The 27,574-nt window shown below is 33.9% G+C and overlaps 1 protein-coding gene across 1 annotated transcript; it reads right to left on the reverse strand.

Moving 5' to 3' along the window:
- Positions 1-7,338: 7,338 nt before the first annotated feature.
- Positions 7,339-27,497, reverse strand: LOC128243344 (terminal nucleotidyltransferase 4B-like). Its single transcript, XM_052961056.1, has 11 exons — positions 27,013-27,497; positions 21,012-21,135; positions 19,701-19,747; positions 18,871-18,991; positions 18,004-18,099; positions 16,878-17,018; positions 15,951-16,164; positions 15,253-15,376; positions 14,537-14,719; positions 14,226-14,358; positions 7,339-13,924 (listed from the first exon to the last, which is right to left on the reverse strand). Exons 1-11 carry the CDS (start codon positions 27,375-27,377, stop codon positions 13,280-13,282), a joined length of 2,193 nt encoding a protein of 730 aa, XP_052817016.1. The 5' UTR covers positions 27,378-27,497; the 3' UTR covers positions 7,339-13,279.
- Between the last annotated feature and the right edge of the window lie 77 nt (positions 27,498-27,574).

The following is a 27,574-nucleotide window of genomic DNA, read 5'->3' on the forward strand; positions in this document are numbered from 1 at the left end:
AATGTCAGATATAGCAGAAACTGACACACGCTTTATTATTCCGTCGGTTACAGGTATGGTCTTTACGAGCAGTTCTAACGCGTGCGCCCTGCATGATATGGATCAACATAGTCACTAGTGTTGGGAATCGGACAGAAAAAATACAATCGATAATCGGTTTATGAAACTGATCAATGATTGATTATTAATCGATTTAATCATTATTTAGTTACCTTTGGTCATCATTTAAGGCATACAGATACAGTACATGCACCAGTATTTAGCACCAATGCTCCCTTACAATATAATTTGTACATTTCGATCTTTGTATAAATTACTATCTGTTCAGAGCGCTACTATCCTTTAGTGTTAACAAGTTACTATTACAGAACATGAGACCACACTGACTGTCAAGCTCTTATATTTGTCTAACATTTAGTATTGTATACATCACGGTGTAAAATAAAACACTTGTAAAGAATGTGTACACATGTATATATACATTCCTTTTTTTTATAATCAGTCAGTAACAAGAACAACAAGTAGTTGAATATTTTATGTGTTTTACAAGAACTTTTTTTAAAGAAAACTGAGAAAACTAACTTCTTACATGATATGAAGTAAACGGTAACATGTTTTAAAAATCACTTTTAAACCACAAACATGAGAAGTTGAGAACCAATCCTTTAGCAATTAAATTACAAAGACAATTTGTATTAAGGAATTGTAGTGACTTACTGATTTGATAGGAATATGACTTGATAACTTAACATAGACTAGAAACACTTTAACATTTCAACATTAACTAGCATTAACCAGAAACAATAAATATTTCATGACATAATTATGTTTTACTGGTAATCGGAAGCGGTTACGTCCCTTGTTTCTATAATCGATTGTTTAAATTTCACTATCGATTGTCGCCGACGTAGGCCTTTCCGATCAATTGTCGATTATAATCGATCATCGGCACAACACTATCAGTCACCATGTCATCATTTAATTTGGCCCTTCATGATCGATGGACTGCCAATTCTTAATTAATTTCCTTATATCGACCTCGTCGTGAACATATTTAAATGATGGTATTCTTTTAAAGCTGCACTCTCACAGATTGGATGTTTTGACAACTTATTTTATTTTTTGACCTGGAACGACATGAACGAGCCTCTTGTTTTCGGAAATGCATGGAAACCAGTGATATAAGACTGCAGACAAAAAATCAGATTGCAAGTTGCATCAGTGTTGATCATGCTGATGATAAAAATCAAATCATTATTTTGAACGAAAATATGGACAAAAACTGCGATCTGATCTATTGTCAGCAGTCTTATATCATTGGTTTTCAGATATTTACGCTAAACTTTTTTTCAAGACAAAAGTAATAAAAAGATGTCAAAACGGTAAATCTGTGAAAATGCAGCTTTACATGAAGGAATTAAAGGCATTAACTGTTTGATGTTTAGATAATTGTTTTATCTGGCAATATATGCAATCATAAAACGCTAAGAAGCAAACCATATATCAAGTTTATGTTCATGTTTGAGTGATGAAACTTTTTTTCATGAACAAGCAAAGTTTCTTGGACATTTATTATTTTCTCGTGATTCAGTAAAACATTTTATAAAGATTCATTATGAAATAGACAATATAACATCGAACTAATATATGCTCAAACTTTTGTTTGTTTTCGTTTGATGTTTTGAACAAAAGCGAATGTTCGCGCATTCAGCCATTTCCGTAATAATAAACGGTTAACATAGTTTTGTTTATTTCCAAAAAAATCTTCGGGAATGTGGGTTTGTAATCCCTAGTCTGACAGGCTAACCCTACGCGGTTCCCTAACGACCTGTTTGATGACAAGAGCAGATGAATGGCAATAGGGGCAGTTTATTCAGTGTCTCCGTAAGGTCTTAAACTCTGTGAATCCGTTAGGACCGCGTGCGAATGTCCATACATTTTTGGAAACATAACGGGGGTCCAACGTAACATATTTTTGAGGAAATTTAAGTGAGGGACATATATGTTGGATGCGGAACAAAATGGTGGATTGTTTGAGTATGTTGGTATGTTTGGTTTAAACAATGTTTATTGTATATAAGTACATTTAGCAAATACCTACATAAGTTACATTTTAAACACCTTCTATGTTTGCCGTGGAAATTTATGCAGTTTTTGTTCGCTGCAGAATCATAATGCGTTATTATAATTGTAAATAAGACACGAGCTGTAACTGTTGATAATTGTAACAAAAAGCAATTTGCTACCCGATAAGAACGTCTCGCTTGTTTGTTATGCAAAATTACCTACCAAATTCACTTTTACGGTATACTATTCTAACTCTTCATGTACATGTGCTCATTTAATTGTTACTCTTTTAATCAATGTTAGAACTCTACGTGTAATAGGTAATAGAACTCATATAATTACGGCAAATAGAAAAACAATTAAAATGTCAGTCTAGCTGATACTATTTTACCAAATATATACGACAAACATAAAAGGTGTTTAAAGGCATTTAAAATGGCCATATAGTACCCATGTTAACTGCACAAACCGTCGTATAGAAATAGATGCAAGACTCAATCAAATTTAGCTAAAGCATGTCCAAGAATCGTATATTTTGCCACAAAACACCGTCTCAAGTCACGCATTTTTCCATTTTCACTTTGTAAACAAACACTCGTTCTGCTTATACATTCATATATTTTGTCAAGGCCTCTAGAAACATAGGTTTAAAAAAACGAGGGAAGCTTATACCATGGTCTCCGGTTAGGGGTATTTATATTGCGACAAACGTGATATAAATTTACTTAAATACCAGGTCAAAATATCTTTCAAACTCACCAAAATACTCAAACATCCCGCCATTTAGTTCCGCATCCAACATGCCCCTCACTTAAGATTCAAAAATAAGTTGCGTTACGATGGACCCCTGCATTAGCTAGAGCGCTGTATAGCCCTTGTCTCAACATTATTAAAGAATACACAACCTTTAGACACGGCATTCCAACGGACAATTGCGACTAATTACAGCACGTTGGCGGATGATCTAATGCGTACCGGGGTGTTTCCAACTCGTATGCCATTCGCAAAAGTTCAAACTACATCTGTAGATAGTCTAATCGGTAGTTGGGGTGGGGTGGGTGGGGGGAGGGGTTAAGAGAGTACAATGTCAATATATGTTTTGATCCTGAAGCCCAATTTACTTATACTACGTCGTTAGCACGATGCTACGCGAGTGTGTGGTCTTCTTTTGATGTACGTGTTTGTGTGGTTTTTATTTTTGGGTGGGGGTGGGGGTGGGGTGGGTACCTGGAGAAAACCCACTTGTCCAGCTTGGTGACCACGAACCAAACTCACTTTGTGCATTGAAACAAAATGTGTGCATTCTTTTCATGTACTGTTGCTATCCCGTCGCCCAAGAAATCGTGTTCAAGTCAGTAGAACGTAATATATACATGTCACTATGTGTACAGTGCTCATCACAGACGTGTGCTTTCTTACGGACTCCCAACATGTCCTTCGGCCTGTGCGAACAAATGACTACCAACATCTCGAAAGGCTCAAATCAGATATCAAACATAGTGGTGGATGTTGGGGCTCTTATGGAACAAGGGCATGATTCTGCCAATGGTTGGATTAGTTATTATTTAATTGCTATTTATGGCTCTATATTATAGTTCACTAGCGGATTCAAAATCGTCCAAGTTTAAAAAAGAAATAAAATACGCCCAAAATGCACCATTTCGGACTAGAAATTGTTAAAATTTTCTTGTGGGTGGTGGGTGGGGGGAGGGGGGGGGGCACTGCCAACACTCTAAACCAAATAAATTTCGTTTCTGAGGGAGGGGCGCAAGTGAAAAGGGTACCTTCCCTAAATTACGCCCCCTTTCACGTCGATTACTGGACCGCCCCTGTAGTTAGACACATGTAACAGACAAATTAACTGGCAATTTGTTTAGATATGAAATGTCTGTACGTATTGTTTTAAAACCGACACATATATACAACATGTATTTTATTGCAGGAACATGACATACAGAAGGCAGTTCTTTAGTATACTTATGAAGAATATCAACAATTGTATGTCAATACGAATATTAGTTTACCTACTTCAACCTGTTAGATGAAAAAGGCCTTAATGACAAATTTACCAGTTCCACATTAAATACGTTCTCAGCATTTTCCCATCGCAGTTAAAAAAATCGAACTATTTATTCATTTAAAAAAAACATGTAACTGAACATTTTATTAAACATACTTTGCTACAAAATGAGTGTTTAATTTATTTCTGTTTCTTACTAAACAATATATATATGTTTACAATGCATATTTCGACCAAGGGTTCAAACGTCTTCCAGGTCCACCACAACCAAAGCTATGACAACACATCGATTTTATTCCTCGGCCGAAAAACGAATTCCTACCAAGTGTGCTGGTGAAACGAACGGGGCATATACTCACAGCCAATGAAAACGCACCACAAATACCGCAGTTATTTAATTTTGACTTAGCCTTTTCAATAAAATTGAGTCCGTATACGTCAAACACAAAACCAGTGGAAAGTGTGTGTTTTGTGCAACTCAACGTTAAATACGTACGGCAGAAATAAAATTGAGTCCGTATACGTCAAACACAAAACCAGTGGAAAGTGTGTGTTTTGTGCAACTCAACGTTAAATACGTACGGCAGAAGCAAATAATAAAGATCAGGGGGCCGCTTCATAAAGAATTCTAGGAGCAACTTTGTACATATGAACTATTTGAAACAGTGCAGTATTACTCCTACGGATAATTACCCTTCACCAAAACCCTGGAATATATACCGCGTCACATTAAAATGATGAACGTCATCATGATTTCAACGTTGCCGCATAAAACGCCATCGTATAAAGACAATGTGATCAGAAGAAACGTAAATGACTTGATAATTTCCGACACAAAATTAGCGGTGAAAATGACAAAGGTCGTCGGAACATGGGACGGGTCTTTTAAAATACGCCGGTGTGTAACTTATGTTTTAAAAGGACAATTATTACTGAAATGAGCAACTGTGTCTATATATATCCATAACTAGTCGACAAAACCTAATATTTACATTCGCCTAGTCCTTTGTATAGATAAAACGTTCATATTGTAACACACGCATGAATACATGATGTCATTGTTTACTTCAATAATGCGCTCTGATTGAAAAAGTGCAACTCTTTTAACCAATGATATACGCCGTTACAAAAATCGGCTGTTCCTTTGTACAAACGTATGTTGTCGGTTACACTTCTTTTTGAACACATAATCATTTGCAGAAGATACTGCTATTTTCTAATCGCAATGAATATTTTTTGTAAATATATTTTCAAGTTTTGGTCGTATTTTTCTTGCGTTTATGCTGTTATGAACGCAGTAGGGCAAGCGAGCTAATGACCAAGAACCGCTAATGCGCTTCATGGAATTTGCTCGCGTGTCATACTGCGTTCATACAGGATAAACGCAAGAAAAATGCTACCAAACCTTGAATGAAACGTATATGTGAAGTGTTAACACCACAGTGCGGCGGTGCAAGAGTCGTTAAGATCGGGCAAATTAAAGAGTAATTGCCATTCACTTAATAACAACCAAACTGTTAAAATTAAATTAGAACTGTCTGTCCGGGGTCTTTGCTATGCAGCTAATTGACAGAACTTTATTATACTTCATGTTCCTTTAACTTGAATAAAACAAATCTAGAAATAGTTGAATCATTTTAATATTTGGGTATAACCTTTGTCCAAGAATGGAAACCGGAATAGGACGCAAAACACATTGCACAATAATCCCGCTATGCCTTACAAAATTTGTTTATCGCTTATAATCAACTTAACTTTAATATCAAAGAAAAAACGAATATTTTTAACAGTCTCATTTGATTAATTCTAAATTATGGTTCAGAAATCATTGGATATCATCCGGCAAAAGACATTGAGTTAATTGGTTGCAAATTTATGAGAAAAACGTCGGGAAAGGTACGAATCTAACCGTGTTATATGGTGAATTAGGCAGGCATCCAATGATTATTAAACGTTATAACATTTAACGTTGAATAAATGTTTCGTTATGTTGCGCATAAGTGAAGTGTATAAAACAACAGTATATATATTTGGCTTGACCAGATCAGTTTTACAAGAGTTGTTGCCCTTTAATTAGTGCAGCCTTTTTATGTGTACATGGTGTGTATACGTACAACCATTAGCAACTATTGAATATCAATCTATGCTACAGCAAAACTGTGAGCTCACAACAACCAATCTCATACCTAAGAGTTTACTAGTAAGTGTAATCAGGACATTTGAACTGTTAAAGTTTTGGCTGTCTAAAATTCTAAATACCACCAGTGCTTTTCACCTTTTATAACCAACCCCTCATAAAATAGTTTGCTGTTTTCAAAATTGATTCAAGATATTGAGCCCAAACCGTTTTTGTCCTATCCCAGGGAACATTTCACATGAGCCTCCTTCATACCAAGCTTCTGGTATCTACATCTCATTGATTGAGTAAAAAACGTTTTGTCTATTCATATTATCTATGACCTTGTTCTTGGATATTCTACTTTTTAGTAGCAGCAATTATGACCTTAATACCATTAAATTTAAGTGACTTTTCCAAATTACAATTCCAACATAAGCCAGATGTATTCACATTCTATAAAAAACTATAAGCAGAACTCAATTTAAAGTTAGATTAAGGGTACATTCTAAATCAGTTTTACAAGAGTTATCACATGAAAACTGCTTCTCTATTTTTAGTAACAGTGACCTTGACCCCATCAGGGCAATCCCATCCTCCGTCTCCATGCGAGTACCAAGTTTTATCTTTTTTATCTTAACTAAATCGGAAACCTCAATTTTGGCGACTAGAGTTTTCATAAATTATCTTAAGTCATTTCCAAACTTAAGTCATTTCCAAACTTAAGTCATTTTCATAAGTTGAGTATCTCACTTATCGGATGCTACAATAAGTATCTGAACTATTTTATTATCATTGATTTTATAAAAATAAATACGTTCTTATTAAAACACTTACACTTTTCTTTGACTATGAAAAATATAGGAAATAGACTCAAGTTGAGAAATGAGGTAAGAAGTTAAGATGTTTTATGAATACCAGTCCAGACGTCTGCTCACCCAACGACATCCTCCGAATAAACCAGTCTTCAGAAAAAATCAGGTTTCATTATTTTTTACAGAGTTTTGCTAAAATTCATGCTTCCTTGACCCTATATTCAATTCACCAATTTGCTTATTAGCTCATTTTAAGCATCCGACTCTCATCGTTTGCATGTTGGTAGGGCCTTCTTTGAAAAAAACACATAAATCAGCTGTCAAGTTTTTTATTTTATTATTTTTTTTGGTCACATTTTACAAAATTTTATGATTTTTATTCTTTACTTACATCACAATCTTTTAACATTTGAGTCAACAGATACAATTAATGTCAAATTATTGAATGTTCACATGACACTGTGCAGACAGCACATGAGATGGCAGTATATACAACATGTTCTAATATGAAATAATGAAAAACTAAGGTTCAAAATGAAATATATGTCACTTTAACATTTACTTTCTGTTTGTTTATATCTATAAATATTAGTTTTCTTCATGTTTCACTATGGGATTTTAAACTTCCGCTCCTTCAGATACAAATGATGTTTTTTTTAAGTTTAATCTTAAACCTAATGGGGTTACTTAATTAAATGACTACCAACAACCACTTTATGGTTATTGTTGAATGTCAGTTAAATGTTGAAATAACAGTTTTGTAAGTAAAAATGTCCATAACAGAGCTTGGTAGATAAAAGAAAAATCAGAACAGAGTAAAATATTTGAAGGAGGGTAATAATTATTTCCTATCAATTTAAATCCAGTAAAATGTATAAAACTTAGCAGTAAACTACTAAGCAATACATTATTAAAATACTTGATTCAAATTCAGAGTTTCAAAATGTATATTTTCTTCTTAAAGGATTCTTCGTATTTAAGGTTAATGATGGACTAAAATAGTTCAAGAGATGACAAGAGTCTCTTCTTTATATGCAAGGTTAATGATGGACTAAAATAGTTCAAGAAATGATAAGAGTCTCGTCTTTATATTCAAGGTTAATGATGGACTCAAATAGTTCAAGAAATGATAAGAGTCTCTTCTTTATATGCAAGGTTAATGATTGACTAAAATAGTTCAAGAAATGATCAGAGTCTCTTCTTTATATTCAATTAGGTTAATGATGGACTCAAATAGTTCAAGAAATGATAAGAGTCTCTTCTTTATATGCAAGGTTAATGACAGACTAAAATAGTTCAAGAAATGACAAGAGTCTCGTCTTTATATTCAAGGTTAATGATGGACTCAAATAGTTCAAGAAATGATAAGAGTCTCTTCTTTATATGCAAGGTTAATGATTGACTCAAATAGTTCAAGAAATGATCAGAGTCTCTTTATATTCAATTAGGTCAATGATGGACTCAAATAGTTCAAGAAATGATAAGAGTCTCTTCTTCGTATTCAAGGTTAATGATGGACTAAAATATTTCAAGAAATAATAAGAGTCTCTTCTTTGTATTCCAGGTTAATGACTGACTAAAATATTTCAAGAAATAATAAGAGTCTCTTCTTTGTATTCCAGGTTAATGACTGACTAAAATAGTTCAAGAAATGATAAGAGCATCTATGTGAAATTAGTTCATGAAATACATTTAAAAGAAAGTAAAAATAACTGAAAACAATAAGACAATATCTTGTAAGTTCACTACATGTAACATATTTTAGAAGTGAAAACTTTAACAGTATTACAATAAATGCAAAAAATACATCATGTTGGTATGCTACTAGCAATAAAATTACACAATGTAGGATTTTTTAAACTGTAAAGAATTTGTTTTAAGGTAAGCCATCCATCGTAAGGATGCAAAGATGTGTTAGAGCACTTTAGATATTAACATGAGATTATTGGTATGTTTAATTTATATTGATTAACTGTCATATTATGTTTACATTTTTGAATAACGCCATAATAACAGTACTATTATGATAGGATACATAAAAGGCGGGTAATTTTTATTTTTATTGTATAGCAATTAAATTAATATGATTAAGTTTCATAAATAAAATAATGTCGAAAAAATATTCAAACTTGACATTTTAACAAAACTTTACCAGTAGCAATATTTTGTATTACTGATGGATGGATTACCCTAATACTGTATTAAACAACCATGTGCTCTTATCATCCCACTCATGAAAGACTGATTTTGTGTGTAAATGCCATTATTTTTTCCTTGCATGCCTTCAGCTATTGCTAATTCCATGGAAACATAAACACAAAATATAATCAACACAACATCATCTACGAAACATATGTCGATAGAGGACATCATTTCATGACAAACAGTATTGCACAGAATATGACAAATAACTATGTATAATACTAACTTGCAATATTCACTGGATTAAGACCTACTGATACAGTGAAATGCGCTAATACATTTGAAAGACTTTGTATCATGATTCTAACCAGGAACATATGAATAACAAGTAACGCATTTATAAACCCATAAAAAGTGTTGATTGGTGTTGATTCCAAAGAGCAGTTGTTTTTATATTGTAAAAAAAAAATATTCCCCCATTTTGCCAGTGAACACAGTTATGAATATATATGCTGTGTGGCCAAAGATGATTTCACTATTGCCCCACTGCCTGTGTTCATATGTCCCTGCATAAAGTTTGACAGTCCAATACAATGTGTTCATTTTTTCATTCAACTATTACAATATATAGACATACATGTATATAATCTCTCCAAAAAAACTCACACATAAGTGTATGCTGTAAAATCTTTCATGGTACTGCAACAATTTAGAACTACTTTCACAGGACGAACCCAAAGGAGAAATGAATAAGGCTAGTTAAAGTAAGATTTCCTGCCATTTACACAACATCACAGTCCTTTTAGGCCATGTCTAGCACTAGGGAATCTAAAAGATGCTTTATTATTGCGCAATATAGCTACATGTAACAATTACAACAAAGCAATAAAACAAAGATAAAAGCACATTACTAGCATGAGATAATGGAAGGTATGGCACCTTGTCCTAAAACAATAAAAAGTCTTTGGCTATCGTGATACCTGTGATACCTGCTTACGGAGGTGACTCAGAGTCAGCATTTGTGTATGACACTAATGTTAAACTTAATAAGATACAAAGTTGTGCAACTTTTGAAACACTGCCTTGTTCTCAATAAGAACCTCAGTAAAATAGACGAAATGGCGCTTCAAATTGCAATAGGCTGGTTCAACTAGGCAAAAGAGTGATTGTTTAAGTGGAAATTAGTTGTAGCTGTTTGTTTACTATATGAGATGGTTCAATTCAACCTTATTGAGAACCCTGACTTTGAAAATCATCTTACTTTTAACAAAAACTAATACAAAGGCAAAAGTCTTTTATGTGGCTTAACTCTGTATGGTAAATGTTTAATTCATCTATATAAATAAAAACTATGCCGGCAATGGCGTCTGACAACGGAATACGCATTGCTACATAATGTTCTATATACATATACACTTATCAAGTTATTTGCTGAGAAAAAAGTAAAGTGCATTTTTGGGGAAAAGAATTCAATCACAGAAGAAATATCTCACACTTACAAGGCAACATCTTTCATATATACTGAAAAGAAATAGCTTACATTTCTTTCATACAAAATAATTTAAACATATTAAACAATGATTGATTTAAAAAATGAAAAGTTCAAAAATATCACAAAATCGTTAAATGATGGACAAAAACAGTTTTGCTCTTAAATACACATACATAAGGTAATGTTTCTCAATTACTTGAAGGGTTTTAGCCAGTATTTAAAGGTGCTGGTAGGGTGCTGCAAAATGGGCATGGTGCTATGGGTGAAAAGAGCACATCATATTAGACGTGAGGAACTGAAATATTTTTAATTTGACAGAAAATGATAGAAACTAGAAATTGTGTTTATTTAGAGTTTTTAAGGTTATAACTTCAAAATGAATTCATATATTATATTTATAAGTTTTTAAATAAAACAAAATCAATATAAGAATATCTTAAGCGTTCAGTTCTAGGAATACTAAATGGTGCACCTGCTTGTCTCCATGAGGTTTGCTACCAAAAAGAGGCCGTGTGCAGCACCCTTCCTAAACTCTTTAGCTAAAACTCTAACATGCTATACATAATTTTTATCCATAAAATTAGTCTACTTCACAAAAAACAGATAACACATACTACTTCAACCATAATCAAACACATTCACAGCAAATTAAAACATAGTTGAGCATTCAACAATAAAATAAAATCAAAATCACCTTACTGTGCTTTGCATGATAAACAGCAACAACGAGTGCACAAAGCAGACGGTTGCTCGTCCATCTTTCTGTAAGCCACGAGGCATAACTCACAAATCATTCCACCCTGAGTGATGAGTCTTGCTAGACATGTGTAACTTGTGTTGTCAAAACTGCTCTCTCACAGATATATCATTTTTACAACTTTTTTATTTTTTGTCTTGGAAAGAGCAAATTTTTGCGTAAATATCTGATAACCATTGATATAGGTAGCTTACAAAAAATCAAATCATAGTTTTTTCATATTTCCATTTGAAAATCAATGTTTTATGGCTTAAACGGTTTAAGAAAATGCATAAAATTTGCCATATTATTTTTTGTCAGCAGTTTTATAAACTGGTTTCCATGGATTTTTGCAAAATTGGCTCGTTCCAAGACAAAAAATATAAAAGTTGTCCAACGTTCAATCTGTGAGAGCTTTCAAGTTGATGCACGTCTTTAATGTTTTTTGAGTTATGGCCGAGGTAGTTGTTTTAATGACTATGACAATGGGGAGGCAAAGGCTATGACAATAACTTATTTTTTCCGTTCAAAAACAGTGGAACTAAAAACAATTTGAAATAATCAGGTTTACAGGACACTAATCTTAGCAAAGAGCATTGCATAGAATCATTTTAATGTGTTAAATAGAAGTGATTCAAAAGATTTTAATAATTAATTTTTGGTACCAGTTTACACCTTCAACATATAGTGAATTAAAAAATTAATTACGGACAATAAATTACAGGATTTATATTTACAAGGTATCAGGCAACATAAACATTACATAAGTTATGAGTTTCACAGTTTCGTATAAATAATCATTCCCTTCAAATACAGCTATTCATGTACATTATATATCTGGTGATTTAAAGCTGCATGTACACTTTTTACACATTTGCTGTAGATTCTATACCTGTATCTAAGAAAACATTTCAAACAATAGTAAAACATTGAACACTAATTGCGTCATATCCAAATCATGCAGAGTTCTTAATCAACATGACATAAATGGGAGCTTGTCTCTTGTCAGGTTATTTGTCAGAGGTGGTGAAATAATCCATTGGATTAAACAACCACATGTTATTGATTATTTATGGAACAAAATCCCTTTATTAGTCAGTTGAACGGTTGAATGTAAAGCAGGTTTGTGTTAATTGTTGTATGAAATGATAATTACAATGACTTTAAATATCCATGAGACAGGGTCTAGTGTCTCAGTATGATAAGTTAATACAGAAAAAATACGACTAGAAACAGGATGAACATAATGGTATAGCTAACACCTCACATCATCATCATAGACAAGATATTTTGTAATTATTTTTTTCTCCGTGGTAAAATAGCAGCACTTTTTAACAAAAGCACATGGCATTTTTACAAAATCATGCAATTATTTATAATTTGACAAGATGAGATTTCAAAAAGAAAGAATATTGAATTTTTATTTTTTGTTTAAAATGTATTTTTTTTTACAATCATGGCAAATTTAAAATATGTAAATGTGACAACCCTATCTAAAATGAGCAAATAAAATATATAATGAGAATTCCTTCAATCCAACGAAATGCATGTGTGTAAACTACACACCGAGATTTAAATATCACTCTTACATGACCATAAACAAATGAACAAATTAGAAATGATTTGTGACAATTTGATAATAAAATACTATTTTTTTGTTTCTCAAACATTGTTTTTTCACGCTGTTTTTCATGCTGTTAAATTTCTCATTTAATACGCAAAAAACCCTGATTTTAACATTGTTTCCACATATCTATACTCTTTTTACTTGATGAAGTGGATATCTCCTTTGTTCTCTCTTTTCTTGCTTTCTGCTTGCAATGATATAACAGTTACTATTTACAGATAAAACTCACTACAGTCCCTACCGCAGTAGGATGCAATTTATTTGTTACCTAGAGACATTCGTGGCTGTGTTAGAACTAGAACCTTGGGTGGCTGTATTTGAACTGGAACCCTGCGTGGCTGTTTTTGAACTAGAACCAGATGATTGATGACCAGACGAATGTTTGTGGCCATCCTTAGGGGATTTATTGCTGCTTGAACTATTTTTGCGCGTCTTAGGTTTTGATTTCACGCCCCCTTTACACTGTCCCCACGGTCCATGGCCACCATGACCATGGGATCTGTTCACACCACTGTAGTGTTTACCCTGCCCACCCCTTTGAGATCTGGACATGTCCGGATTGTATTGACCATTGTAGTGACCACTACTACCACCACTGTGTCCTTGACCACCGTGACCATGGCCGGAGTCATTATTTCTCCTCTGATTATGCTCGTAGTAGGGAAAGTTGTTGCTATAGTTACTAGTGACAGTTTGTGGGGGGTACATGGGTGCAGCGTTTGAGGATCGGTTTGATGAGACACTACTAGAGCTTCCGTCCCGACTCTTGGGACTGCCCAGGTGGTTCTGCTGCTTCAGTTGCTCTCTGCTGTTGTGAAACTCCTTGTTAACTATGGTGCGGCATGGTTTACCACCACCACTTGGTGTCCGAGATTTCTTCTCGCTCGATATTGCCTCAGTTTCTGAATCCTGAAATACATGTAAAACATGTCTTATACTGTGAATAGTACTGTTCATGCTGCTAAAGGTAAATTTAAAAACAAGAACAACGTGCAATGTCATTTATAAAACGTTTTCAAAATCCCCTTTGTAAATTTTTAAAGCCTTGTTCTTTGGTGAACATTTTAGTTATTGCATGTAATGATGATAAAAACAAGACTATAACATGACGAATTTCCTTTGGAAATCATGACTACAAGGTTATCACAATAAATACTTCCTTTAAAAAACAGGGAAGTTTATAAAACTTCTTTCCCATGTTTATACATACCGACTCGCTGGCGAGGCTGGTGCTCGAGCTTGTAGAAGCACTGGATGAGGAGGAGGGATCCATAGAACTGTTCTCACTCGAGTCCGAGTGCTCCTCTACAGCTATCAGCTTATCAGATACCAACAACTCTGGGCTGAAAATGTACAGCACACATGGTAAAGATTTTTATCACCTTTTTCCAAATATATCTATCAACCAATCATTTTAATAAAATGGGACTACATATAGATATTTTTCAGATTAAAGTTACAATATGGCAGTGAATGGCAATAACAATACCTTACAATTCGACACATAGTTTGTCTACTTACTCGTTGTTATTCTCCTCATCAGGTTGTTTTCCCCGCGGGCTGCTGGTAGACGTTGCCACACTTGCGTACGTGCGCTCACTGGGGATGGAGGCGAGCGGACTGTCACAGAGTGGGAATGCTTCACGTATCCACCGTCGGTATTCAACCACCTCGTCTGTTACACGCACTATACGAGCCAGGATGCTGAGGAGAACAAAGGACGTGCTCATATCTTTACAACCACATTTTTACATGTTTTCATATATTTATACTCAAGCAATCTTTGTTTCCTCAATGGAAGAATGCATATTTATGGTTACATCACAGCATAAGAAGAGACAGTAGTAACAAGATGGGACATAATAAGGTGTGATCAACTGATTTTATAAATACAACCATCATTTACTGGCTTAAATTTGGGGGTCAATTCCAGGAGTGATTTCATACTTTGGAGGGTTTTAATACCTCATACTGCCCTGTAGAGGTACGATGGCCCCTTCGGAATAAAGATGTTAAGGCTCAAGATTGTAAATTTCCTTTTTAGTTGCTTAAACTGCATTTCAATAAAAAATATTGTATAAAGTAAATCATCCCATAGATTCTTTCTTTAAGGTACCAAAGTACCTGAGCACTCCAATGCAGCATAAGGTTTATGAATAATTCATCTTATTGAAACAAGCGCCAGGGGTTTAAAATTTTATATAAAATTTAATGATCATAAAAAAAACCTGTCTTACCTTTGGTTTCCTTTGAGGAGGTGGGCATTCTGTGGTGCAAGGGCATATTTCAGTACCAGGTAGGCATACTCAAATGCTTGCTTCACCTGCATGGCACCGTAGGAACTTCTACCAATATCATTTCCTGAAATTATCATTACACATAAATTTATTGCATACATATATTCTAATTTATATTCCTTGGTAGCTCTCCATTTATTTTACTAAATAAGTTGAATAATCCTTGTCTACTAAAATATGGTTATCAAATGTGTTTGCATTGGACAGTCAGACTTTGGATGAACAAGCCTAAATTCCTTAGCTAGTGCTGGCCATCAAGTATAAAATTTAAAAAAAGTGAAAGCCTCGACAGCAATAACAGGTGCAGCGCTTGCAGGCTTTAATTAGTTATGACCATTGTTATAATTTACAAGTCATTTTAATGCAATGATTTGACCTAATTTGAATTATATAGAGGGCATTTGAAGCAAAACATAACAGGCATTTACATTGCCTGAAGTCAAATGCCTAAAATAGAATATATATAAGCCCTTTACACATCATTCTGCTAAATATTTAGTTTTCACTGATTCTATAACTATCACAGCTAATCTTTCAAAGACTACATGAGAAACTTTTGATTCTAACACCAATGTCTTATCATAAGAGCCTCTATCACCACTATAACCCATGTGTAATAAGCCTGTCTAAGTTTCTACCTGGGGTGAGAGGATCCTCTATACACAGGATGGAAGGCCGATGACCGTTGTCCATCTCCCTTGTTATTTGCTCTTTTGGTACATAAGCACCACCGTTCTTGATACGGATTCCAGTGTTGAGGTAATTGAAATGTCTCCCATAAAGCTCAAAGAACTCTATCAACATGATGCCGAGATTCACGTTTGGATCTGTAGCGTCTTCACGTGGGTGTAACTGGAATAGCAACAGCATCTAATATGTAAAAATAGCTATGTACGGTTCCCTTTGCATTAAGAGTACACAAAATAATAAACAGACATTGAAAGTTCTAACTGTATCTTCATTAAAGGTAAAATCTGTACTCCGTCATTGAACTATGCTTGCTAAAATTAATAAACTTGAAAGCGAGTTTTCACAGACACTTCATGAAGGCATGAAGTTCAGAAACAGATCCTCAATGGCCTGATTGTTCAGAACTTTGTTTAAGTTAACAAAAGGATTAACCGAATCATTGCTAACTTCTTGTAAAGTTGAAATATTTTATTATGTGCTCGTTTATATAAATTAGGGTGCAGCTAAAATAGTTGCCTCAAATCTGGTTAGAAATACTGCAGATCATAAGTTAATCGGCCACTTGAGAGGTGAATATAACAAACATGCATAAGCACTGCAAGTGGATGAGAATGCTAGTCCGTTTTTCTCCGATTATCAATGGGCATAATTCAAGAAACAGTTGAGCTAGATCTAGGGGACTAGCTCAACATAAGCAATTTTCACTGAACACATGTTTATCAAGTTGTATGTGAATCTCTTGGCCAAGGTTTTATACAATGATACTGCTGCAAACAACATGGAAATGCTTTTACTTTTTCTTTGAAAAATGGCTTCCTTAGCCCTAGACTTAAATTATAGCAAAGGCCTTATTTTAATATACTAGATTATATCACCTGCAGGAAGCTGACGGTGAGAAGAATGAGACTATACGAGGAGATTCCACCAGTGAACACTTCATTTAGATCTCGCTGTAGAAGGAACTGCTTTAGAACCAGCACAAGGTAACGCAGGATCGGATATTCCTTCATGAACTTCTGCAATAACAATGGTTATGTGCTGTGAATGATATACTGGTATTGGAAGCAAGCTTTTGTGATAGTATTCTATCTTCAATATTCCATTATACTGCCCTTTAAATTCTTCAATGATTTATTTAATATTTATTAAAAATCTTCCTTCCAAGATATAATGCCCATACACATTCTGTCCAAATTTGGATACAATTTGACAAATGCTTTTCAAGTTATTGATTGGAAAACATACTGGAAGGACGCTACCCGCGATGAAAGTGAAGCTATAAGATGTCCTGTTCTATGAACAGGCGTTCATAAATACTTCAAGTATGGCAACATCAGTGTGTGTATACCACGTGATAAATTGCGTCATAAATGCTACGTCGGAAGGCAATATTTTGATTTGAAAAAAAGACTTTAAACAAAAATAACTTCACTATTTTGTCACCATTTTAAATAAAACATAGCGCAGTCTACGCTGCTTATGGAGCCCCACCTTTGGTCTTTTACCAGAATTTGATCGTGAGTTTAGTTTCTTAAGACACTTCGACAAACCTTTTCACAATACGGCCATCTGACGGAGCACTGTCAAAACATTATTTTGGAAACAGGTTTGTCCAAGTGTTTGATGAAACTAATGACCTCATCAAATTTTGGTATTAAAACAAATGCGGGGCTCTTTAAGCGGCATAGACTGCCCTTTGTTTAATTTAAAATAGTGTTGTAAATGAAAAGTTATCTTTGATTTAAGTTTTCATTTTAAGCAATTTTTTGCCTTCCGACATAGCATGTATGACGTCATTTATCACGTGGTATACACACACTGAACATAAGGGCTGCTTTATGACAGAATATATTAATAATTTTGAGACAATAAAGCGTTATATATATACATATATATATATATGCATTTTGTCTCTATAATTAATTTGCAATAATATCAGATTTGAAGAGTTGGAGATTTATGTTATGCTATAGAAAATATCATTATGGTAGCAAATTCTACCTTGATTAATTGTGCACTCTTCACACTGTTATGGACGTTAAAGCTGATGTCAACCTTCACGTCAGTCTTTATATCGGTCAGCTTCACAATCGGCACCTGGAAACACACGAGATAGGGTATGTTAATAAATAGAGATGACGGTCTTAAAGATAAATATCTGATGAAAATATCATACTTAATAATGGGGAAAACAGACAGAAACCCTTTTTATTGATTATAGGACATGACTTTTATGTATAAATTCAGGATTATCAATAAATAGAATAAAGTGTTTCAACTTCCTTTTCATATGAATCTTGATGAAAAGGTTTCAGCATTTTGCCAACAAACAGCACTACTTCATGTATTGATTTCAACTTCATATTTGGATTGTTATGAATTCAAGAAACTGGACTTCAATACATGATGTATGATTAATGAGTTTGAGAAAGATCAGAATAAACCCACACAATAATCACAGTACAAACAAATTCAGTTCCTTTTTTAGGGAAAATATCCTAGCCTTTGTGGGTCCATATAAAACTATTGCCATTTTAAATACCAAATTGTTTGTTTGCCATTTTCTGACCATGCAAAAGTGTTACAGGTCAAGGCAGAAAAAATAAAGCTACAGCCCTATCATTTAAGGAAACTATATTCCAGTTTGATTGATGTATGTATTGACAAACATATTATCTCAATTCTCGTATTAAATTGATTATGATTGCAATTCTGTATAATAACCTCCCAGTCTCTGAGCTAACTTAAAGTCACTCTTGTGGCAAGAATAAAATGATAAATAAAGAGAATAAAGATGCTGCCACACAAGTGCTATGTTAAATATATTAAATATTGTTATAATGTATGCGCAAGACTATGTCTACATACGGAGGCCTTGTCGAGGACCTTGATGTTCTCCTTGTCTGTGATGCCCTTCTCTAGCAGGGCCTTCTCCAGGATGAACAGGGGAAGCTTTTTCCAATCACCAAACACCACCAGGTCAATATCACTGAAATTTAATATACAGCATGGACAAGGGTGAACAGGTCAATCTCTCCAACCCTTAAAACACCACCAGATCAAACACCACCAGATCAATATTACTGAAATTTGGCCCTGTTTACTCACCAAAAATAATTTTACTTTCTTTTTTCAACCCTGGCCCCATTACAAATGGTGATTTTTTTTACAAATCAATCATTTTCAAGTTCTGACACAATCATAGAATGTGACATTTTCACCCTCAGCACCCGGTCCCTTTTGAAGTATGTCTAAAGCACCCTGCTCTTTTTAAAACCGGGCTAAAACCCTAATTGGAACCACAACATTGTGCATATTTGGCCTTATTTTTGCAGAGATTGTTTTATAATTGTCTATAAATGGAAACCAAGAATAAATGTACATGCACATACAACCAAGTTGGTTTAGTATGACGCACAACAAATTATTATACAGGATCTTTTTTTTTGTACATCCTTGTAAGCATAGATTACATCTTCCATGATTTCTTTATTAGCAGAAAATCTATATACAGTATGTCAACAAGTTCTCCATGCACACCTAATAAAATATGACTGACATGGCTCGAGGTATTTTCACAGTTATACTTTGACAAGAGTAAACTGTTAAGTCTGGGCACAATAAAACTCTGCTACATAATATTTAAAAGCACTTTTAACCTGTCTAGAATTCTCACAATGGAGTAGAAATTTACATACCTTGTTGGCAGATATAGGCCTGTCCGAAAACTACCGAAGATTTCTACCTGTAATTCAAGACAAAACAATAAGTTTTATACAGTATACAGAGACCAATGAAAGTACAAGCACACAATAAATGATTGACTTCTTCAACAGTTCTAAATAAAGGCTTACACATTGCTTAATTATTTTATATAGTCTAACCCCTTGGTACCAAATATATCTTTTAAAGTACATTCTATCATTTTAATGTGCAAAAATGCGATATCAGCAGTCTCCCAGGCTGTCAAATATTAGGGGCCACAAGGTTTAAAGCAGTTTGTAACAAGAGCAGTCATCGACTGCCATATCTCCTGCAACAATCAAGAAAAAACATTGAAAAAAGGGCAATCAAGGGCCAAAATTTATATTTAGGTAAATATTGGGTTACGTAACCTTATTGTGATGGTCCTGAAGAACAGGTACTGTTTGAAGTATGAAGTCCATTTAATGAACAATGCTTGAGATCTGGGTTAAAACATCAAGTTGCCCTTAAACTTAAACCATTGAACTTTTAAGTTGATCAATGGCCATATTTTGTATTTAGGATAATATGGAGTTATGTAAACCAATTGTGTGATGGCCTTGGACAACAGTTACTGTGTGAAGTATGAATTCAATTCAATGAATGTTATTGGTGAAAATGCCAAGTTGCTCAAAAAGGTGATCAACAAACATAATTTATAAAGAATAACATAATGCCATCTTGCCCTAAAACTCTAAGCTGACAGATGCCAACACTGGGTGAGTAGAATAGCCCTCCTTAGTCTTCGAATAGTCAAGATAACAATCCTTAAGCCAGAGTAATGGTTCTTGTGCACTACACGTTTGACGTCAATACCTCCAAGACTTTTAAAGTGATGCTCTGGACAAGATTGCCTAGTCTACCATTACTATATTCCCTAGCCTTTTGTTAGGGAATAAAAATGTGAGTTAAAATAATTTTACTGCCTGTCCATTTTCAATTGGGAAAATAAGCGTGACACTTCCTAAAATTTGGAAAATAAGAACATGATTATTTTACTTAATATGTGGCTGAAATTTTTCCACTTTAAATCTTGGAACAGATAGTGATGTTTTTAGCAAGGGTAAATTAATATAATAATATTGATCAATATGATCTAAAGCTTATAATAGTTGTTATATTTACTTGTCATATAATTCAAGGTCTTTCATCAGTTATAATGGAATAATTACAGCATTTCTTTTTAAAAACTAACAGCAGCCAGCTGAGAATATCAGATTGTTCGACAGAATCATGCCAGTGTGAATGGAGAGTAATCTGCTTACCTTGGCAGAATCCCAGAGCTCATTGATCACATCGGTAATGCGCTTGACGACATCGGACCGCATGTTGTCCTCCTCCGGTGTTGGAGACATGTAGTTAAAGAAGTCTTTAATCTCCTCATGGAGCCTGGAAAAGACAAAACATAAAACATGTATTTTACATTACTGACATCTTTTTGTGCTTCTAGGGAGGACAAATACTGCCATGGCCTTCATTTTAGGAACATTGGTGATACACCAATGTGGTGATGCATAGTGAATAAATGTTTATTACAAACAGGTTAAGTTGAGGAAATTACCATTCTTGGCACTAGAGGGTGAAAAAAAATCCTTAAAAACCAGGGTAGTGATATTTGGCTTTAATTTTCTCCATAAAAACAATTAAAATCACAGAACACTAACAAAGACCTTTACAATGGAGTATACCAACATATTGCCCTTGACTGAAGCTCTGAACGAAAAGTTACTTGTTAGCTTCAATGTTTTATATAAACCACAAAAATCAACTTTAAAGCTATCAAATGAAACCAAAAGTACATTGTAAATACTGGCACTTATATTCTATATTGGTGACTAGATGATTCATTCTACAGTTAAGTCTTCATTTAATTAATTCCTCCTACATACTTTTATGAGAATCTGTATCTGTATTTCCCTCTTGGTTTTATTGTCAAAACGTCATGCTCGCCAAAGGAAAATGTACAATTTAAAGGTAAAGATCCCCATACAGTCTCATGGAATATATGTATTTCACTCATCACTAATTCAAATATTGAAGGCCCTCTTAGAATATAACCTACATTTTCAGCCAATGCAGATACATGTAGGCAAACAGTAGTAGACTTAATCATTAACAATTTCAACTTCCGCACGTGTTTAGAAAGATCGCCTACTGCCAATCATCCGATACACACTCCCTGCGTCAGATTTTGCGTCGACAATGTATCAGCCATTAAGGTTGTATGTATCAGCCATTAAGGTTGTATTCTACGTCAGTTAGATGACCTGAAGTGAATTCTTAATGAATTCGCTAGGCTCACTCCACCCATTCTTAATCATTAAGAATTCACTCCATGTCATATAACTATTACATAGTTCATTTATCCAGATCTTCTTTTTATTAATCAATTGTGATAGCTTATTGCCAATATCTTTAAGACACATTTTCCATACAAATTGATTTTAACAGGGCCTTCGTAAGCCACAATTATTATCACATGGGCATTGTGCATCTTACAGTAAAACTATGTATTATTATAAATATGTCGTCATTAGATGTAGCATGAAACCAAACCTTGGGAGCCTTGCCTGTAAAGGAAAAAAATATGCCAAAACCCATTATTTTTTCTAAAATGAAAACATGAACAACTTTCTCATCAAATTTTAAGTATAAAATGACTACAATGTTTAAATGTGACAGTGAAGATTAGTAAGAACACATATCATTTATAGGTTAAATTGTCCATTCTAACATACAATCAAAATAAGTAAGTCGTGATAGCTATGACGTAAAGGGAAGATGAATGAGAAATATCTGCATTCATTAATAACATTATACTTATGACTTGTATGTAAAGTTATCAATGTAGAGTTTAATCTAGCGTATAGATATTTCACTATCGTCATCATATCATTCATTGACAGAAGTGAGTTGTAACTGTATTCACATGCTGGTATTACACCAGGAATTGAAATCAATATATAATTGCGCTGTTGATAAGAATAGCTCACCATGTACACATAATTTTCAAAAAATGAAAACAAAAAATCACTGAAATTTTAAAAAACATTTTTAAAAACTATCAATGGTTATCTTTAGACTAGTACATGCTGACCTAATAATCAAAACTGAAGTCCATGTATGGGACCAGAAGTATGGTAAAGACTTGTACAAATTAAAGGCTAGGCCTGTATGTACAAGTTCATTACATTTAAATGCGTTACTTTTACTTGATGAAAGTTTATAAAATGCACATTATAAGTCTGAGACCACTTTGAGATAGTGTTTTAATAAATGAACAAAAAATGATGCTTTTTTATGGTAGTATTTTGTAATTTGTTATGTTATTAAAATGTTAAGATGATATGAGGTGTTTATTGTTTCAATACCAGTCTTTGAATTTAGGATTTTTTTTAAACAAATATGTGTAAATGAAATCAAATTTGAAGAAACATGTGTAAATTTGTATTCGTATTCACAAATGACATTTTTTGTATAAAATACAACCTGTTTACAGAATATGCACTACTAGTACTTGCAAAATTCTCTGCATGAGATTCTGTGCTTGTCTCAGCCACCTACACTTTCTATAGTCTGGCTACCTCAACAGCCACACACAAACTCTTCTGTCCACACAAGAAGAACCTTCATGTTCTCAGACTTACTGTCAGATAATGAATTTATGGGATTTGACCAAAATTGTCAAAAATATACACCACTATACACAACATGATTTTAATAAGCACCTTTTGTGAAGCGATATTAAAGTACATCAGATTGTTAGGTACATGATATTCAAAGCAGGCACATCCTGAGGATGTGCGGCCACAAGAAGCTAGGATTTGTTTAAATACAAAAAATAGAACTATGATTGCAACCTATTTTCCCTATTAAAGGAAAAGAACACAGTTTCTCAATACTCATAACAGCAGATAGTTTTATTTTCTGCCACCTGTGAAACCAACTTTCCCAGCAAGTCAACATGCCATGTTTCCAAGCACAGCCCACTGCTTGCCTCAGGAGAAAAGCCATTCCAATCATGCCTGTTGAATGAGATTACATCACAAACAACATACATATGGAAAAACATTATTTTTCGTCTGAAAATTTCTAAAAGAGGTATGGACAGTAGATTTAAAATTGGCTGAGCTTGTCAATGTATTGTAGTTTCAATTGTATTATGAATTTATCTTAGTTTGTTCGTGAAGACAGGCAGAAGCTGATTCTGCATGTCTGTTTGGAAAACCAGTTGGGACATCCTTTTTGAGAGGCTTTGAGCAAGTGCCTCTTGTGAGGCTTGAAACCCACAGCTTCTTCAGTAAGGTCATTCTGACTAAACTGTTCTTAAGTGTGTGTGAATGTCTGTTACAGTTATAAGTAACAATTATATACACAAGGCTTCCATCAAGAATTTGAAATTGGGAGTTTGAACTTGTTGCCATCAATATGGAACATAAAAGCTCAAGTCTCTGAAACACAAATAAGTTTTCAATTACTGTACAAGTATTCTGCTTACATATATGAAAGAATTTGCAATTAAAACATATCTGTATCTCAGGGGTCGAAATATGAACAAGTCTGCAAGCCCTGCAATGTTATATTGTTACAAAACAAGCCTTGCAGTATAAAAATTCAAAATTTGACAAGTCTGGAAATCATTTACAATTTGTAAATACTGCAAGGCTTGTTGAAACATTTTCATGCCAAGCACTAGTTTTCAGACTTGTTAATTCAAAGTATAATTTTGAAGACTGGTATCGTTTAGTTTAAATACACACACAGGATTCTCAAGTAAAAATGTCTTTCTTCTAAGAAACTAACAGTCAGGGTTCTCAATAAGTTTCAGTTGAACCGTCTCAAAATGTAAAGTAACCGACCAGCTACTTTTTATCCTATTTATAATTTATTTAGTTTTCCAAATTTGAACCGGCCCAATTGTCATTTGAGCCCTCTATTTTGGCCGGCAGCCGGTTCTTATAGAGAGCACTAAATAGTCCATGTCTATTTATTTCTTATTAACTGTTAACAGGAAAGTTACGAATGTCCCAGACTGGTCAGTCATTTGTATTTCATTGAATTAAATCTCATTTATATTGGTACATAAATGGTAGACCAAAAATGACTGTCTTGCTGCAATGACCTAAACCTTAGAGCTAAAAGTGTTCTACAATTCTGCAAACTTGAATTGAATTTTTTGAAAACTTATTGAAATTTTAGTGACAAACATTCAGTACTTCATCCAGCAATCTGAGCATCTCAGGACAGTAAAGTTTCAGATATCAAATATCTTTACAACCAACAAATTACCTGGGTCAGTCTATTCCCGGTACCTGTTTCAGTGTCAGACCTATCTATCTGTCCCCTACGTTACTAAATTAAATTCCATGTCAAAAGAAATTCAATACAGATACAGTTATGACAGTAGAGATAAGTTTGCAAATTGTCTGCCAACTATATGCCAACAAAAATTATGTTAGAACATAATATGTTCCTGTGACATGTCTGAAAAATAGGCTAGGTAGGTCGGTTTTGTCTTCCTTTTCTAAATTAAGTAACATGGCCTTTATCAAATTTCACAAGCATGTATTTTTTACAACTTCTGACTGTATGTATAGTATACTAAAGTAAAACAATGCTTTTATTTACAGTTTGGCTTTGACTGGCACTCTGCAGCATGCTTTTAAACCTGATTAGTAACATAGCTGCACAGTGAGTTTTTTTTGCACAATCTATGAACCCCGGGATTCATGTAAGAAAGCTTGTCACATAAAAACATAAGTAGTTTCACATAAAATCTTAGGCAGCTGACCAATGATGATTGATGCTATAAGAACTGGTTTACCAGGAAAACAACAATGAGAGTACAGGGTGTTTTGATATTTCTTCTGGCCGCTCAAACCTTTATCCAGAAAACAGACTAGTAACTTCAATTCCGAGCACATCTGAGCTACAAATAATTGACAAATGTATAAATATCTGACATCCAATTTATTCCACATTAACTTGTATTAGCTTATCAATCATTTCTTACACACAATTTTAATAACTAGCTAAACGGTCTTACTCAATAGTTTTAAATGAAATGCTACTGCGCAACCTTGACCTCTTATGGTTAAAACTGCTTAAAAACATAGGACATAATTTAAAAACAAAAACGAAAAGAAAATCATAAGAATCATCCCGATTCACAGACTTTTGTACCAATCCTCTGACAGTTGACATGATACTTGGAAGGTGGATGAAAGGTGTGTAAATATTCTACAAATGTCCTATTTTGGGGATATGGTTCCATTTCAGGTGAAACTTTTAGGTGGAAAACATTTTTAAAACTACAGCTTGAAGAAATGAAGCAATCAAGGTGGCTCTTATTTTGTTATATCAGTTCTACAAAAAAATCTGAACAGATCCGTTAAGATTCTTGATCACCATTATCAGACCACTCCAATTCATACCCGTAAGTCCTCTCTATTTGAACCAAAATTAAGGAAAAAAGTAAGGTCAGCGGTTCAACTTAAGGGTCGTTCTGTTCTCCAGCACCAAACATATTACTTTGTTCAGTCTTACAGACACACTTTCCATATTGATCAATCACTAAATTTACTGATTATGATCACAGGCAATTGTTACATTTGACATGATATCAAGTCAATTCAGTCCAGTTACCATTTCTGACTACGAACATATGTTCTATATTTGGAGAAGTTTTGTATGATAAAGAAGTAAATTGAGCATCCCTTTGAGTTTTACTTATTTAAGTAAATTGAGTCCAGAATGTTCCAGGTTTTGGTTCATATGTTTCAAATCGATGAAAAATAACCTCACATTAAATACCCACAAACATGAGTATTTACTAGAACTGAAAGACTATTATGTATAATTAATAACAGTTTACTATGACAGTGAATATTTCTGATTAAGGATTAAAAGTTAATAAAAGGTATTTTTTCTGTTTATTTTTCAAAAATATTTAAGTTTGTCTCTGGGTAGAAATGAACCCGTTTCCATACTGTAACAAAGAATTAAATTATGTAATTCTATAAAATTGAGACTTATTGGTACATGAGAAAACTAAGCATTGGATGGAAAAAAATGGAAACAGATTTTATAATACAGTTCTATGTGATAATTAACACAATGAAACAGTTGTTCAGAATATATATTTTAATAAAAAATGATCGAAGCAGGGAACCAATTGCTCATGTAAAATGACCTTGACCTTACTTTTTCATTCATTTTTTGAAAATTATTGTTAAAAAGAATAAAAATGAATGAAACCACATTTACCCTATATGTCCTGGGAAACTATATCTCGTTTCCCTTGGTTTCCATGGTGTTAGCCCTCCGTCTCTCAAATGATGTTTGTAGCAGGAATGGTTTAGCCAGTACGTACTCGCCTTGTTGTCTCTTTTTCTCTTGTGCTGGTTTTGTATATTTTTTAAAATGTTTTCACGATTGTTTGCTGCAGTTTTATGATCAATATTGCCCGAATTGTCAAGTGGAATGTAATCCTGAGGTCTCTGGTCCAAATTAGGGTTTGAATTGTTTAGGGACATGTTGTCCACGCCTATTTCTGCCTCCCAGATACTGGTCCAAATATCATGCGCCAATCCCAATTGTTCAGGCGGATACCAAGCAATTCTTGGATCCATGCAACCTGCTTCAAAATTTGATATGATTCAAATACACTGTCCACTAAACTTATTCACATAAAAACTGGTTAAAAGTTGTCAAGATGCTACACTCAGCATGTTCGAATTTCACAATTAATGGTCTTCCTGCGCATGCGTACGTCAAGCTAAAAATAGAATTTAAAGATTGAACGAAAAATATTTTTAGCACGATATGG

The sequence above is a fragment of the Mya arenaria genome, chromosome 8, assembly GCF_026914265.1.
Source record: "Mya arenaria isolate MELC-2E11 chromosome 8, ASM2691426v1".
NCBI lineage: Eukaryota > Metazoa > Mollusca > Bivalvia > Myida > Myidae > Mya > Mya arenaria.